Here is a 14,994-nt window from a genome sequence, read left to right as displayed (position 1 = left end):
TTGCTCACACTGTCAATAACAAGTTTCCCAAAGAACAGTCCAGTATGGGATATTCATTTATGAAGCAGGAATGTTGCTTCTTAGCCACGATGTATATCTCTCACTCACTGTCGGCTCACAGCTGATGGGATCAGCTGGCTCCACCGATCCCCCCCAACCCACAGTCAAACACTGTGTGAGGTCTTAATAACTCCACAGCTCACACTCTCTCTCGCTCTCTCTGCTGAACGTTCATGCTGCTGCTGTTGACCCAGGTTGATGCACATTCCCTCAAAACCCCCATCCACCCCCAACCCCCCAAGACTCCTCATGCTGTTCTTTGTAGATGGATGCTGTGCAGGCTGGCTGGTTGGTTTCGTGCAATGGTTTTGTATTTATGGAAATACATATCTATGTTTCTTTTATAACATTTCCCTGCAGAATATCTCGCACGCTACTTAGATTCATCGGGGGTGGGGTGGGGGGGGTTCTTCCGTCAATGCTACCTTGATTTGCCTTTACCTTTTTTATCTTAATTTTGGAATGAAGCCAAGCATCGACTTGATGTTTGTTTTTTTTTGTTTTTTTTTACTACTCGTTTAGTCTGTAAAATGTCACACAAGTTCCCAGAACTCAAAATGAATTATCACGTTGTTTATTTTGCCCAACCAGTAGTCTGAAAAACAAAGATTTTCCAATAAACTGCAATTAAAAACTTGAGTAAATCAGCAAGATCCTCACACTTCAGAAGCTTGAAGCGGCAACTGTTCTGCATCTCTGCTTTATAAATCAGCACTTAATCAATCATCAAAATTGCTGCCAATTTTCCGACTTATTGTTCCTGCATTAACTGAATTCACCCATTTCCTACTGATATTGGAGGGTAAGGTGATTGTATTAATCATTAACCTTTGGTTCGGTTCATTGTCTTTCTCACTTGTCGTACAAAAGTACATTTCCTTACAATTTAATACACTTTTTTATGGAGTATGATGAATATTGAGCTGTAGTTAGTTACAGGTTTAAGTGTTTTCAGTCACATAGGACATCCTGGATGGACTAAGAAGCTCACATTAAGCCGATTTTAACAGCTGCCAACAGCGATTATGCAATACGAGGCTCTCCTGTGACTTGTGTCACCCATCCAAGATTGGCTCAGCCCTCTTAGACCTTGCCGCCCTCAGGAGCAAAGAGTGTCCATCATATTCATAATTATCCAGAAGGGAGGTCTATCACCATTGCCTATTAGCGGCACACAGACGGCATGGCGGTAAATAATCCCATCATTTTAGCTGGAGGAGGTCAGGCAGACATAAATTTAACACGGAGCACTTTTTACATCCTGGAGGGCATTGTAGGGAGGGTTTCATCTTCTGAAGGATTGATGCCTTGGATTCCCCTCCACCCTTCCTCCATCTTTTTAGTCCGAGCCAAGAACTCAACCAAGAAGAACAGCTCCTTTTGATTTTCACACATCTGAATTTTTAATGATGTATTCTCCGCTGGAATTCTGAAGTCATTGTTATCGCGAGGAACAGTTTGCTTGCACTAAGTCATGCTCTGCTAATAAGAAAGGCCTTTTTATCAATGTCCGCGATTTTCAGCTTGAGTGAAAAACTTGTCAACTACAAGTCCAAAATAAACCGTGGAAGAACCATAAACTTAATCGGACACTTTTATTATAATTTGTTCCTGTGAATGCTGCTAAAAGTAATCAAAGCGGCCAGCATGTTGGCGAAGATTAATCCTAAAGCTGTCCTGATGTCTTCTAAAGGTACAGTTATTGGTTTGCACCTTTAATAAATCCAGTCGTTTGAAAGAGATGTTGTCACGGCAACATAAAATAAATATTAGAGACGGGATTACGACTTGTTTACCTTCCTAACACTAGCTCCAATCCTCTTATAATGCATCAATAAAAATACTATTGCCAAGATGTTTTTTGATCAAAGCGAATATTCAAACAGAGATTTTTTTATTTATTTCTTAATAATCCTTAATATCCTTTGATTTTGTTAAATCCATTTTTTGATGGTTTTACGCTGACTTTAGGACGGTTGGTATTATGTTCTAGGACGATGGTGAAAAGAGTTAGTCCGGAGCTTTTGCTGCCAATTATTATACAGACTTTGAAATAAGCAGAAATCAAACACAGCTAAGAAAATTGCAGTTGCTGCTTCTTGAATGAAAATGAAGATGCTTCTGGTAATAAAAAGTTAACAGGAAATATGAAGGAAATGTGAATTTGTAGTACAGCTTAGTACGTTCTTACTACATCACTGTAGTACATTCGTTTTTTTTGTGGTAGAATGAATACAATGAAATTAAAAAGTCACGTTGACATACTTGGTTACACACTCACAAAAGTTCCTAGCATATTATTTTGTTTAATATTTTTTTGACTTTGAGAGATTTTACCCTTTAAATGTCCATGACTTTTTGTCCTCTCATACAATCCATTCCCTTTAGCGTTACAGGGACTTTCTTCTCTGGTTTGTTTTCCCCTGGCTGACATTTATAAAGTGTGAGCTGGGAGGAATCTCCGAGCGGCTGGAAGAGGAGCTCCGTCTCCGGGACATTGGGCATCCACGGTGCGAGCAGCATCGGATCACTCACTTAAGCAGCTAACATTTCAAACGGGCAATAAAGAGAGTGTGGTTCCCTCTAGAACAATAAACCAGTGTTGGAGTCAGGGGTGGATGCACTGTAATACAGACCAATATTTCTCTGCCAGCGCTGCAGCTGCTACGCTCAGCAGAATGAAAGGAGACTGAATCAAAGGACGTTCACAGGGGCAGAGAAAAGAGAGTGTGACTCACTGTGACATCCAGGTTTAACTTTTACTTTCTCACCATGGACGGAGAATAGAAAGTGTAGCTGGTGATGTCAGGTGGTCAATGTGTAATGTGTAGCCACTTCCTCCAAGGGAATAGGGGGCCGCATTTCACCTCCACCTCTGGGTCCAAACAAGCTACATTTACACTCATTTATTATATAATCGTCTCATTCTGGTGAAGTCATCTCATGGTGTCTATGAGGAAAAAACTAAAATATGAGTTTTTTCTCTTTTTTCCACCTTCAATTTTATTTTTCAGTGAGGTACCACAGCGACACGTCTTTAGTACATAAATACATAAATGTGCAATAACTTCCCATTTTTTTCTTCGGGTCCACTCCTAGTACACGTTCTCACCCACGCTTCTCTCTCTCATCTTTTATTTATTCCTTCATCCATCTGCTCTCTCCCCATTTCTTCCCGTCCACCTCCACGCTCTCACATTGACCTCCACTCTTCATAGCCTCATTGACCCAACACATTAACAGAGTAAATTTCCACTCGCAGTAGATGAACAGAGTCTTACAAGTCTTGGAAAGGGATAATAACACTTTTAAAAAAATACACAGAATAAATTAAATAAATATGTATATTAGTAGATAAAAAAATACAAATGCAATAAAACAAATATTCAATCAAATTGAATTATATGATTAGACAACTAAGAAGGAAGAGAAGAAAAACAACAACAATAACCACATAATGCACCCTCTTTATGCATTTAATCCAATAAATAGCCCCTATATCTTCGTTGTCTCATGAGGGCAGGCTGGACTCTACAAGGACTCATTCTCGCCTCTCGATGTAGACTTTAGTTTAGTATTACAAGACAGGACAAGTGGTTAGCATGCTCATTTCAGAAGATATCTCTGCAACACAATACACATATCGTCTTTCACATAACTTTAACAATGTCACCTCACCTCAACATTATTTTGTTAATGTAAGTTCATGTTTTGAATGTTTAAAAGAGAAATCCTGGCCAGCCTCTGTCAGTGCAGCAACATTGACGGAATACATCTCCTACACAAGTCTTAAAAATGTCCTTGAAAAACCCTCGAATATGCTTTCAAATATATTTTCATGATATTTTACCCTCTGCACAGAGATTCTTATGGGGGCAGAGTAAGTCCGAGCAAAGAGAGGATTTTTCTCTCCGTATATGACGAGATGTAAATCAGCCTGAGGGTGTTAATTTGTTTCTGCCCTTCCAGAGCGGCGACAGGGATGACAGCTAGGTGATGATCCCTCATGTCTGATCCATCTCACGCCTCGTTCCACCCGCAGGAATAACATTGAACAGGGATTTAGCCAAGACCTTGACTTGACAGCCGGCTTGTAGAGACGAGAGCACATTGTCTTAGTCGTGTGGGTGTGTACGTCTGCGTGTTGTAATGAGTAGCCAGCGTTGGGGTTTTGTATTTTTGTCTTTGCATGTGCATTCATGTGTGACATTAAGTACATGTCAAAATGTTATGCATCCTCCCAGAAATAGAGATAACTGAGATTTATTGAAGTGATGACTTCCTAGCATTACTTTCTGTTTTCTGCATTGACCTCCACCACCAAGAAAAACATCCAAACACTTTGATAGATGGACTTGATTACCAAGTCTGAGAACTACAAATTAGAGGCCATCCTAAACTCAATTTAAGAAGTTTCAGACTCATAATTTCATAAACATTGTCACTCCCTCCTGAATGCATTTCATCAAAGCGGAAATGAACCGAAAAATTGTTATTCCAACTGCCTTGAAATTGTCTTTTGACCCTTTATAAAACTAGGGCGGCAAAATAAGTATCTATTCGCAGCTCAAAATAGTCTCCAACAAATAATTTATTTACACCTGTTTGGGTGACGTTTCCTAAAAACTTTGCCCAACTGTTTTAGCCTCTATAAAAAAAGGAAACTATATATTTGTAACCCAGATTTAAGTCTTTGGTGGTAACCAATGAGTGTCACAGACAGGAGGGTAGTCAGGAAATATCGAGTGATAAAAGAGTCTGGGGGTTAAGCTAAGTACAACCAAACGCTGAATAAAACATTTAATGGCGACCAATATGTTGTAATTAACTTTCATGGACTGAAAACACACTGTTACTGCATTAAAATTATACAACGAAAACACGGAAAACTCCCAGACTGGACAACGGCGTTGCAAAAATGGAGCATAATTTACTAAATGAACATCATGCATGTGTTGAAGAAGACTCGAAACTAGAGATTGAGACCATAAACTCATGTTTACAATGTTTACTGAGGGAATAAATCAAGAGAGAAGTAGAGTCATTTTCTCATAGACTTCTATACAACCAGAGGAGTCGCCCCCTGATGGACAGTAGAGAGAATGCAAGTTTAAGGCTCTTCTGCATTGGCTTCACTTTTCAAACCCGCAGGTTGCTTCCTGCTAAAGCCCTGCTCGCCGTCCCAGTGTCAGGTCAAGCACTTAAGAATGGAGAGCATGTAGTCTTGGAGGTTACTGAGGACTTATTCATGGGTCACCCTGAGCTTTTCTTTGAGATGCAGAGGCATTTTGCACACCAGGAAACCCTTTGTTCGTTCGTGCGTGCCTGTGTGTACATATGCATAGGCATGAACATATGTGCATCTTTAATATGCACTTTACAGTTGAGTACCACAGCAGGAGATATTGTCTTTCTGCCGTGTTAAACCCTTGTTGACTTTGCTGCAGTGACAGTTACAGTGCTAACAAATGTAGATGTGCTTTGGCAGCACTCCCCGCTGCTACGAGTTTGAAGCCAAAATGAGATGCTGGTACTAAACTTTTAGAGTTTTTCTTTTAGGTCTATCCTGTCTCCTCTGCGTTGTCGGAGGAGATTAGGCCATTAGATCCGTTCCTGTGTACTCTCAGAGGGGGGTCTCCTGCTCTGAGAGTACACCTCATAATTTATTCATACGGCCTTTTCTTCTTTTTTACAATTTGTTCTCGTCACCATGCTTTTCGACTTGCGCGAGGGCCTCGTACCCATCTCTGGTGCTGTCATCAGACTCAGGTAACACTGAAGCAAAGGTCGGACATGATGGGAAAGAAGAGGAAAAGCTGTTTCCCTGCTCTCCATTAGCATCCAGTCCCTCACAGCACGGCAAAGACGTGCTCAGCATAAATTATCGATTTTAAAGTGTGAAGAAAAAAATACTTATTGCTGTACTTGATGTATTTGTGGTCTCTCGTTTCCTCTGCACATCTTCATCAGACAAAGCCCTGCAGAGAAAAATCAGCAGCTAAACGTCTAGTTGTGTTTGAGACTTGAGCTCTAATCACATAGCAAGAGGAGGAACAGGAGCTAGAGAGGTCTTAAATGAGGATGTGTACCTTTTTGTTTTCATGTGGATTCAAGGATTACTAGTAATTAACTGGGCCCCCTGCACCGAAAAGCTGTCTGACAAATTATGCAAACAAAAAAATAACATTTTTTTTTTTAAATGAGTAGACACTTAAGGATATACACAGGCATGCACAAACACACACATTATTTATCCCTCTTGCCCTCTTTTTCTTCTCCTCCCTCTATAAAAACACATTTAATCCAATTTACAGCTACAGACGAAAAGGCTTCGGCTTGTATAATTGAGGTTAACCAAATGTCTCTTCTTCCATATCTGTGTGTTTTTGCTCCTGCAGGCAACGCATGCACCATGTCAGAGTACAACAGGCTGAAGAGCATGCTGCTGGATATGCAGCCTAAAGTGATGAAAGCTGGAGAGCAGAGCCAGCAGAGAGACATGGAGGAGAAGAGAGCGCTGGTGGACGCCATGTTCAAATACCTGGACGTGGACGAGGACGGACGGCTCGTCAGTGATGAGCTGGAGAAGGTGGGTGTCGAGCTGAGAAGGCCTGATTAACAGGGCAGCTGTGTGGATGGACACATGAGTGGGTAAGAATGATTTAGAATTTGAACACAGGAGGGATACATCTTCATTTGAAGGTTTAACAAGGGGTGTCTGATTGTGGGATGTGTTAGCCGTATATCATCCATGTGTGGAATGTTTTTTCTTAAGAACGTTCATAATGACTCATGACTCAAACACAGATTTCAAACCTCATCGGAGGACTTTAGGGATTTAGGGATGAGAATGTGATTCGAACTAATTTGTTTTGATGAGACGCTTTACACAAAAATGTGAGTCAATCCCCTTCTCGCGTTGGAACACAATCGATTCAGAAATTTCCTCTCTAAACACCAAGCAGTTTGGGATGTTTTTTTGCTCCTGTCACATTTAAACATTCACATTTTAGTTCGACATTGTTTCTCACTGTAATATAAAAGTCCTGCCCCTCTATGGAAACAACACAATCATGGCTACAGGTAGAGAAAACTAAAGTTACAACGCCATACATTATAAGAAAGAATAAAAAAGCACTCACAACTTTAATTTCTTAGATAATTTATTTTTACAAAAATTTGAATAACTATGGAATCTATACATCCGACATTTCTTTTTTGGTGTTACCATTGTATAAAATGTTAAATAAATTGATGCTGCCCATGCTATACATATTGAACTATTTACGTTTTTACAACCTCTCCCTACAACCTTTGCTTTGTGTCAGTCTCACTGAGTTTCTATCACATGACTGTTGGTCTCAGCCGAGGCAATTGTAGCTTCCTAAGTTACGCTGAGGAGCAAATAAATTCAGGTTTATTACAGGATCCGGTTACTGTTAACATTTTATTTGATGTGACATTTTAAATGAGAATGAAATGGCTGCTTTTCCTGGTGGAAGCCTTTTTCAGACATGATATGTTCAAGGACCGTCCGAGAGTTCAAAACCCAACCACATTGTCTGTTTTTACACATTCTTGCTTTTATAAACGGTGCATGATGATTTTATTAAAAAAACAGAATGCTTTTCAAACCGGCCCGCGAGCTTTGGGGTTCAGACGGTTAAGACCATGTGGTCAAACTATAAAGTAAAGTGAGTGACATGTGACCAGAACATTTAATTAATCTTGTTTACTGAGGTTATCTTCCCACCAGGATCTGATGGAAAATGGCGGTGGGAAACAGTAGAGAGGGTTGGCATTGACATTTGCAGGGCGAGGGAGTTGAATTATTGTGGGCATCATCTGGTATCTGGAAACGGCCATCAGATATGGGTGTTAATTAGACTCCTCCCAACCAATGATACGGTCTCGGTGACTTCTGCCAGATTGCAGTGAACCATGTTGGTGTCACTTCTGACTGCAGACTGCAACCAGATGAGTAAAATGGCAAATGCTTCACAGTCTTAATTTCTAACAATCTGACTGTGCTGTAGCTCTTTCCTCGTTATGTGGAAATTGAAAGAGAATGGCTTTTATGATGCCACTGAATGGCAAGCTTATTAGAAGCTGAAGATTAATAAGTGAAACTAAATATAGTATCAGAAATGCCACAGTAATCAATCTTCTGTCATATCTCCGCCGTTGTGAATGGAAACACGCTTTGTCCCCTTTAAAATTAAAAAAGATTGAGTGATTTTTGGCCTAGTTCTAGCTGCAGAAAGGAAAAAAAAATCCCTCTAAGCAAGAGCTGCACTAAAAGATCCAACAAAAGATGTTGATCAATCACAGCTGGCAATTACTAATGCTGACATGTTGCCAGGAAATCTTTAGATAAGACATTCTTTCCCTGTAGAAATTCATAAATACAGCTTCACAGAGATAACACTTTTAAGGACCAAAGGAATTCAAAGATGAATTCCAGTCATCCATCCAGACGGTCTCCCTTTAGGGATCCATCTATTGTCACAGATGCTCCCAGAGGCTAAAGCTCTGTACTAAGGGTCTGAAAGATTTCTACTGAAATGCCCAAAGACGCATCAGTGTGTCAGTGAACACATGGCTGCAGCATGCTGAAGGCAGCTAGAGGAGGCATCATCCCCTTATCTGCCATGTCACAAGTGCTGCTCCATACAGAATCAATTGGAGGAGAAGAACATGCACAGGGGCTATATTTAAGGGACTTTGAACCCATAGCCAAAGGAATTAAATGTTGAATTTACATTACAGTAACATTTTGGCCTAAATATGATACAACCCAAAAAAATCCAAACTTTTTTTTTCTTAAAAAGAGCATGTGGTAAAATGATAAAACAAGATCTATAATATTCAAGCGGTCAAAAAAATGGAAAATATTTTAACTCTTGAGAAAAACACACCTCTTTAACAGAATATAGTGCAACTTGAGTTATTGAGCAGAAGCCAAGCCTCCTGTTTATCTCTCTAAAACTGCCTAACATTACCTCTTCAAAGATGGCTCCCCTGAGGAAGACGCACCACTAAATGGGAAGAGAGGGCTCGTAAATGACAAACAATGGAGGAGTGAGTGGTGCGTCCTCCCAGGGGAACGTCTTTGGATTGACTCAGGTGCAGCGTGCGCCATCGTAAGCAGTAAAAGCAGAGACATCCCCCAAAATGGAAAGCAATCAGAAGCAGCACTTACGTGACAGATTACATATTTAACCCAACACTTTCAAACTGAATGCAATGACTCTCAGAATGAGTCAGTTTATTTGATTTGGGTGTTTATGTACGAGAGGCATCTTTCGTCTGATGGAAAGCTTATTCTAATTCCTTGTGGAAAGAAAAGCTCACTCTAAACACTACTTATAATGCTAACTGTATTCAGGCTGGCAATTTAATTCAAATCACTTCCACATCTACTGGAAACCCAAGTGATCACTACTTGTAGCACTTAGAACAACAACATTTGGAAGCTTCCATGAGAAGGCGGGGCTTTGATGAGCTGCAAAAGTCGAATATATATAATATACTAATTCAATGAACAAAAATATGTAAAATACAGAATGTATAGCAAATTAACAGTTTTAATTACAAGGATGATTTTAGGTTTAACAATATGATCATTCTGTACTGATGACATGTATTGCACAATCCTCAGTTGCTCTCCCTAAGCTCTCTTCTTTTTTTGTGGGAAGTTTTTTCTCATCCAATGAGAGGGGTCGAAGGACAGATGATGTCAGGTGTTGTACAGATTGTAAAGCCCTTTGAGGCGAATCTTTGTTATTGAGATAAACAAATAAAATTGAGTCGAATAAACACGATTTCAAGCATTTCTAGCCTCTCGATGTCTCTCAACATGGACACAGCTGAGCTGGCTGCTTGCAGCTAACGGTGCTAACAGCGCTAGCAGTGCAAACTACAGCAAAAGAGCTGACGGAGTCAACAGCGATGGTCTGGTTTGGAGCTACGATGCTGTCTGTTGGATTGGCGTTATAAGCTTCAACCCCTTTATGATGGTAGTGCAGTGGGGCACACTCACATGCACTCACATGCACTCACATGCACTAATAGCATGCATTGCTGGCGCAGCTATGTAGAAAAATAACTAAGAAGCTCTGATAACAACACACACAGAGAGCAGCTTCATTCTCTGCTCAGGTAGACATTACTCCACCATATCTTTATATAGCGTATTAATGCTCTGAATATCAAATTTAGCACTTTTAGGGTCTGAATGAACAGTTCATATTCATAAAGAAATACCTAGGCAAACCTATTAGGAGAATGAAATGAAATTTAAATGTGTGTAATATCTCTGCCTTTTAAAAATGTCAAATTTACATTTATACCGAATGTGCATAATCTCACAGCAGATAGCTTAGAATAAAAATGAGAAGAGAGAAACGATAAGTGAAGGCTTGTGAGAATTGTGTGGATGTGTGATAGCTGCCTATGTCAGCTGGTTTTCCCACAAGTTCTCCGCATTTTTTTTTTTTTTTTGTCCAGCTGTGTGATTGAACTCATGTGTTTTGTGTGTGTGTGTGTGTGTGTGTTAGATCTCCATGAAGGAGCACCTGGAGGACAGCCTGCTGATGTGCACCATGCAGGACCTGCTGCGGTACGACGACTACAACAACGATGGACACCTCAGCCTGCACGAGTTCTACACAGCTTTCCGTGAGTCCTTCATCCTCATTTTTCTTTCTCTACCTCGTCAGGAAACAGAGATACAAAGTTTTTGTCCCCTGTGAACAAGTTATCCTGTGTAACAATCATACTTTAAACATTTAAAACTGTGCAGTCTGCCTGTACATTTTTGGTAATCGCACACTTTAAAAGCTGCCTATCTACATTATCTGCTAAAACTACACGCTTTTGCTTAATTGCTTTGCTTATGTTGACAAACCGTGCAGTACAAATGTTTTTAAGCTTTTAAAAGCTTAAAAACATGTAGCTTACCGTCATCACTGTTTAGAAACCTGGTGACCTCCCATCCAGGCTGCCTCTCCACAGCAGCCGCCAGGATAAAAGTGTTTCATCCACGGATAAATTGATAATCGCACAGCGGCCCATGTGCCCAGACCCGGCTGTGATTACAGCAGCTGGAACAGCCGTAATGGCCTTTGGGGGTTTAGGCTGAGCGGCAGCTGAGAGCACAGGCAGGTTCCACCTTATTAAGACCAATAATCACAATCCCACCACAAATTTTGTACTCTGGCATCGGCATTAAAATTTGCTGGACGCCATGGCAACCTTCTGCGGCTCCTGTTTCCAAGCTTGCTGTTTTTTTTTTCTTTCATATCTCGCATCAAAACTGCGGCGAAATAACCTGGATGTGAATCCAAAACGGTGCTAAAGTTGATGAATCCCAGCAGTTAGCTGTGGCAGGTGGCCATTTCTGAGGCTCTACCTTCAGCCTGTGCGGGGTCCATTAAGCCTCACCACTGATTTAGCCTCCTAATAACTGGTTTTAGTGGGAACCATTCTGCTATTATACCGTTCCACTCCCCTCACCTTCCAGATGGGCAGACAGCAGACATGGCGTGGTTGTGTTTATCTACCAACAAGGCGATGCCTGCAGGGTTCCAGGCCATGTTTGTCAATGCATTTAATGTTTGACAAGCAGTTGAAGAAAAGGGCTGGGACCAATAAAACAAGCTATTGATCAGGTGACGCTCAAGGTTAACTGTTGGGCTACGGAAAGGCAACACCAAGTGGGAGTAATTATTTCTGAGTGGCGCATCTGGTGTTCTGGATAATGTTGATGGTGTTGAATTGTGTTTGTGTGTTTGTGTGTGTGTGTGTGTGTGTGTGTAAGTGTGTGTAAGTGTGTTCCCCAGTGAGCGGTTTGAGAAAGCAGAGCAGCCAGGAATCACAGGTGTGTCTAGCAGGGTGAGAATTTACAATATGGTCATAAGCTTGGAAAGAATAAGACTTAATAATAGACCTAAATGATGAGAGATTTTATTTTTTCCCCTGGTTGATATTCTATTGTCTGATCTCTGGCTAAATACATTTGAATTCCAAGCTTTAGTCATGTTTTGGAGACCCCGTAACCCAAAAACACGGGTTGAAAATGTGTTCGGGAATCCTTTTTTTGGTTTCCATGGTTCTCCTGTGTTGATACTTTATTTCTGTCTCGCTGCTTTGATGTTAGAATCAAAACCATCTGGCTGCTCCCCCGAAAAAGAGGACTCCAGCTTAATGGTTGCAACCGCCGTCGTTGAACCTGCGCTGTTAGGGAAGCACAGATTGTGTTGTTCTGTTCGCTATGTTGTCTTTGCTTTATTTAATGTATAAACCCATGACAAGCGCACCGCTCGACAAATCTCTGTTCTGTTGCCACCCAAATCTCTTTCCTTTTTTTTTACCACAAATTGCATAGAGGACGAATATGATTGGAGAATACTCTGGGGATGATTGCATTCTTATCGATTGTGCCTCTTATTCTACCTTTAACAAGACCAGCAGATTGTTTTTATGGGTTTTTCTTCTTTTTAACTGCCTCTTTAGTTCCTCTGTTAAGTACATTCTACTCAAACAGCCATTTCTTTATCCACTAGTATGGATTTACTATTACAATCAAAGGATAATGCTAACTGAATGTTACTGATGTAGTCTCTGGCAATCACATTTACATTTGTCTCTCAGACATTTAAGGCGATGTTCTAATCCAATCAGTACAACCAGGGAATAATCTTTAAATCCTAAACTGTCAGTATTAAAAGTAACCAGCAGTGTGTAGTGTAAGGTTGTAGTCACAAAAAAGATGGGAAGAAATTCAGAGATGTTTTCAAGATTTAGTTCTTTGAAAACGTTGCATCTTCTAGGATTGGCGTTTTCTTATTTTATTTATTACATTTATGATTTCAAAATGCTATGCTTGCAATAATTGAACAGTGTGTTTAATTCATCGTAACTCTTAAAAAAAAAAAAAATTCTGATGACTCACTTTACTAAACGGTGTATTGATAAACTGTGCATTTATATTGCTTGTGAGAGGTTTCATCAATATGTAACCTCAAAATTTAAATTCTATGATGAGAATTTCTGCTGCTGGCTCTACCAGGTAAGCTACCAGGGTGACCCCTCTAATAAGTATTCAAGTTATCTATTAATCAATTGGTAGTTCTGTCTTTTATTTTATTAGAATTGAGTGAAAAATGCCCATCATAAGATCCCAGAGCCCAATGTGACATCCTCAGTTTGCTTGTTTTGTCCGACCAATAGTCCAACACCCAATGTTTTTCAGTTTACAGTTATAAAACAAACAAAAAGACAGAGAGAGTGACCTCTTGCTCCATCAGGACAGAGTAATCAACCTTCTCTTGGGCGTATTGCGGGACAGAGATGACAGCCTAATGGCTTTAAACCAGCTCTGTAGTTTTCTAAAGGTTGTACGGTTTCACAGGACTCTAGTTTCTAACATTTATTACAGTGTCAACATTGTGCAGGAGGGGGACGGTTTGTTCGCTTGCCCTCTGTATCTGGATTATTACCACTGTAATTACACAATAATAAATGTGCAGGAAATTGCCTCGCGGACGTTGCCGTTGACGCCGGAGCCGAGGTGAGTCCAATTAACCGTTCGGTAAAAGACAACAGTGCATAAGCCCTGAAGCTGACAGGTGAGCAGGCTTATTAAGGGATATATCTAAAGCCTGCAGTTATATTATACACGGTCACACAATGTCAGAGCTCCTTTGTGGATACATGTGTAGTGTATAAAGATGCCCTGCGGTGATACATGGACTGCGTGTTCATGTATGTAGAAGGAGTGACCTTTTGTAAATGCAGTCAGAGTTATCTGTGCTAGACTTTATGGTATTGGCCCTTACACGTTTCTGGAGTTTTGTACAGAACATGTGTTCATTGAATTAACTTTAAATAGAACATGTGTCCTCATGGTTGCAAGGTGGACGGTTTAAGTATTGGAAGGCGATGCAGAGTTTGGAAACGGAACATAGAGTATATGATCATTCAATATTACATCGACTTTCTTTGCTATTGTTTTGGGATGATATTTTCGTATCCCTTAACAAAAGTCAGCTTTTCAAATTAAACAGTTCCAAGACAAATGTTAATACAAACTAGAAAAATATCTTATTGAAAGTTTTGTATTTACATATTTGAGTTTTACCAGATGTAAAGGTCAACTTCAATGAATGAATGAATGAATGAGTGAGTGGGAATACTTGTTGCTCTAGCTGTCACTATTAGCTTCACTGTTTCAAAAATTTTAGATTGAAAAAAAAACATTGCATGCAGGCTTAAATTCAACCATGGTGTTATTAAACCTTTCAGGAGATGCAGTGACTTTAACTAAGTAAGGGTAGAAGAGCTGAGTAAGGAAAAGGTTTGCTAGCTGCTAGGTAAATTCATCCATTGTCAAAATAAGGAAGTGCTCTGTCTTAGAGCTGCTATGTGAAAACCTTTTTCTTTTTTGGGAGATTACAGCACAGTTATAAAGCACTTCTGTCTGACTTGTCTGCTAGTTGTGTATCACAGATGCATCTCCAAAAGTGTGATTACACACCCAAGTCAGGATCGGCACGTAGCCGCAGGGTTATCGCCCGCTACCCTTCAATTTACCGCCATGGATCCAGAGGGCTTTGTGTGTTATTATGGTCAAAAAGTTTAAAAGTTGTAACTGCAGAAACTTTGTGAGTGTTGGAAAGCCTGCAGAGACCAGCGTGAAAAAGCAGCAGAACAAAAAAATAAACTGATGGTCATGAATTCAAAACCCAATGCCTCAGAGCCGTTTCCCCCAATGTCAGCCCACCGCCTCGTTTATTTCACTAAATCTTCATGATTGACTCTGGGTCATCAAACCAGCAAATTGGGAGAGTAACAGAGGGGTAGAGGAGGAAAAACACAAGAAGAAAGACGATGTGAGAAAACAGAAAGACAGCAGGAAGATGTTTTAAAGAC

At 40.3% G+C, this 14,994-nt stretch overlaps 1 protein-coding gene across 1 annotated transcript in view; it reads left to right on the top strand.

The window, feature by feature from the left end:
* Positions 1-14,994, top strand: part of fstl4 (follistatin-like 4) — a 183,783-nt gene that overhangs the window by 111,280 nt on the left and 57,509 nt on the right. The window contains exons 4-5 of the mRNA XM_054626363.1: positions 6,459-6,649; positions 10,620-10,740. Coding sequence (XP_054482338.1) covers positions 6,459-6,649; positions 10,620-10,740 — 312 coding nt within the window. The remainder of the gene's footprint in view (positions 1-6,458; positions 6,650-10,619; positions 10,741-14,994) is intronic.

This window comes from Anoplopoma fimbria, chromosome 24 (assembly GCF_027596085.1).
Source record: "Anoplopoma fimbria isolate UVic2021 breed Golden Eagle Sablefish chromosome 24, Afim_UVic_2022, whole genome shotgun sequence".
Lineage (NCBI taxonomy): Eukaryota > Metazoa > Chordata > Actinopteri > Perciformes > Anoplopomatidae > Anoplopoma > Anoplopoma fimbria.
The sequence above is the reverse complement of the archived record's forward strand: the minus strand, read 5'-3'. Positions and strand labels throughout refer to the sequence as shown.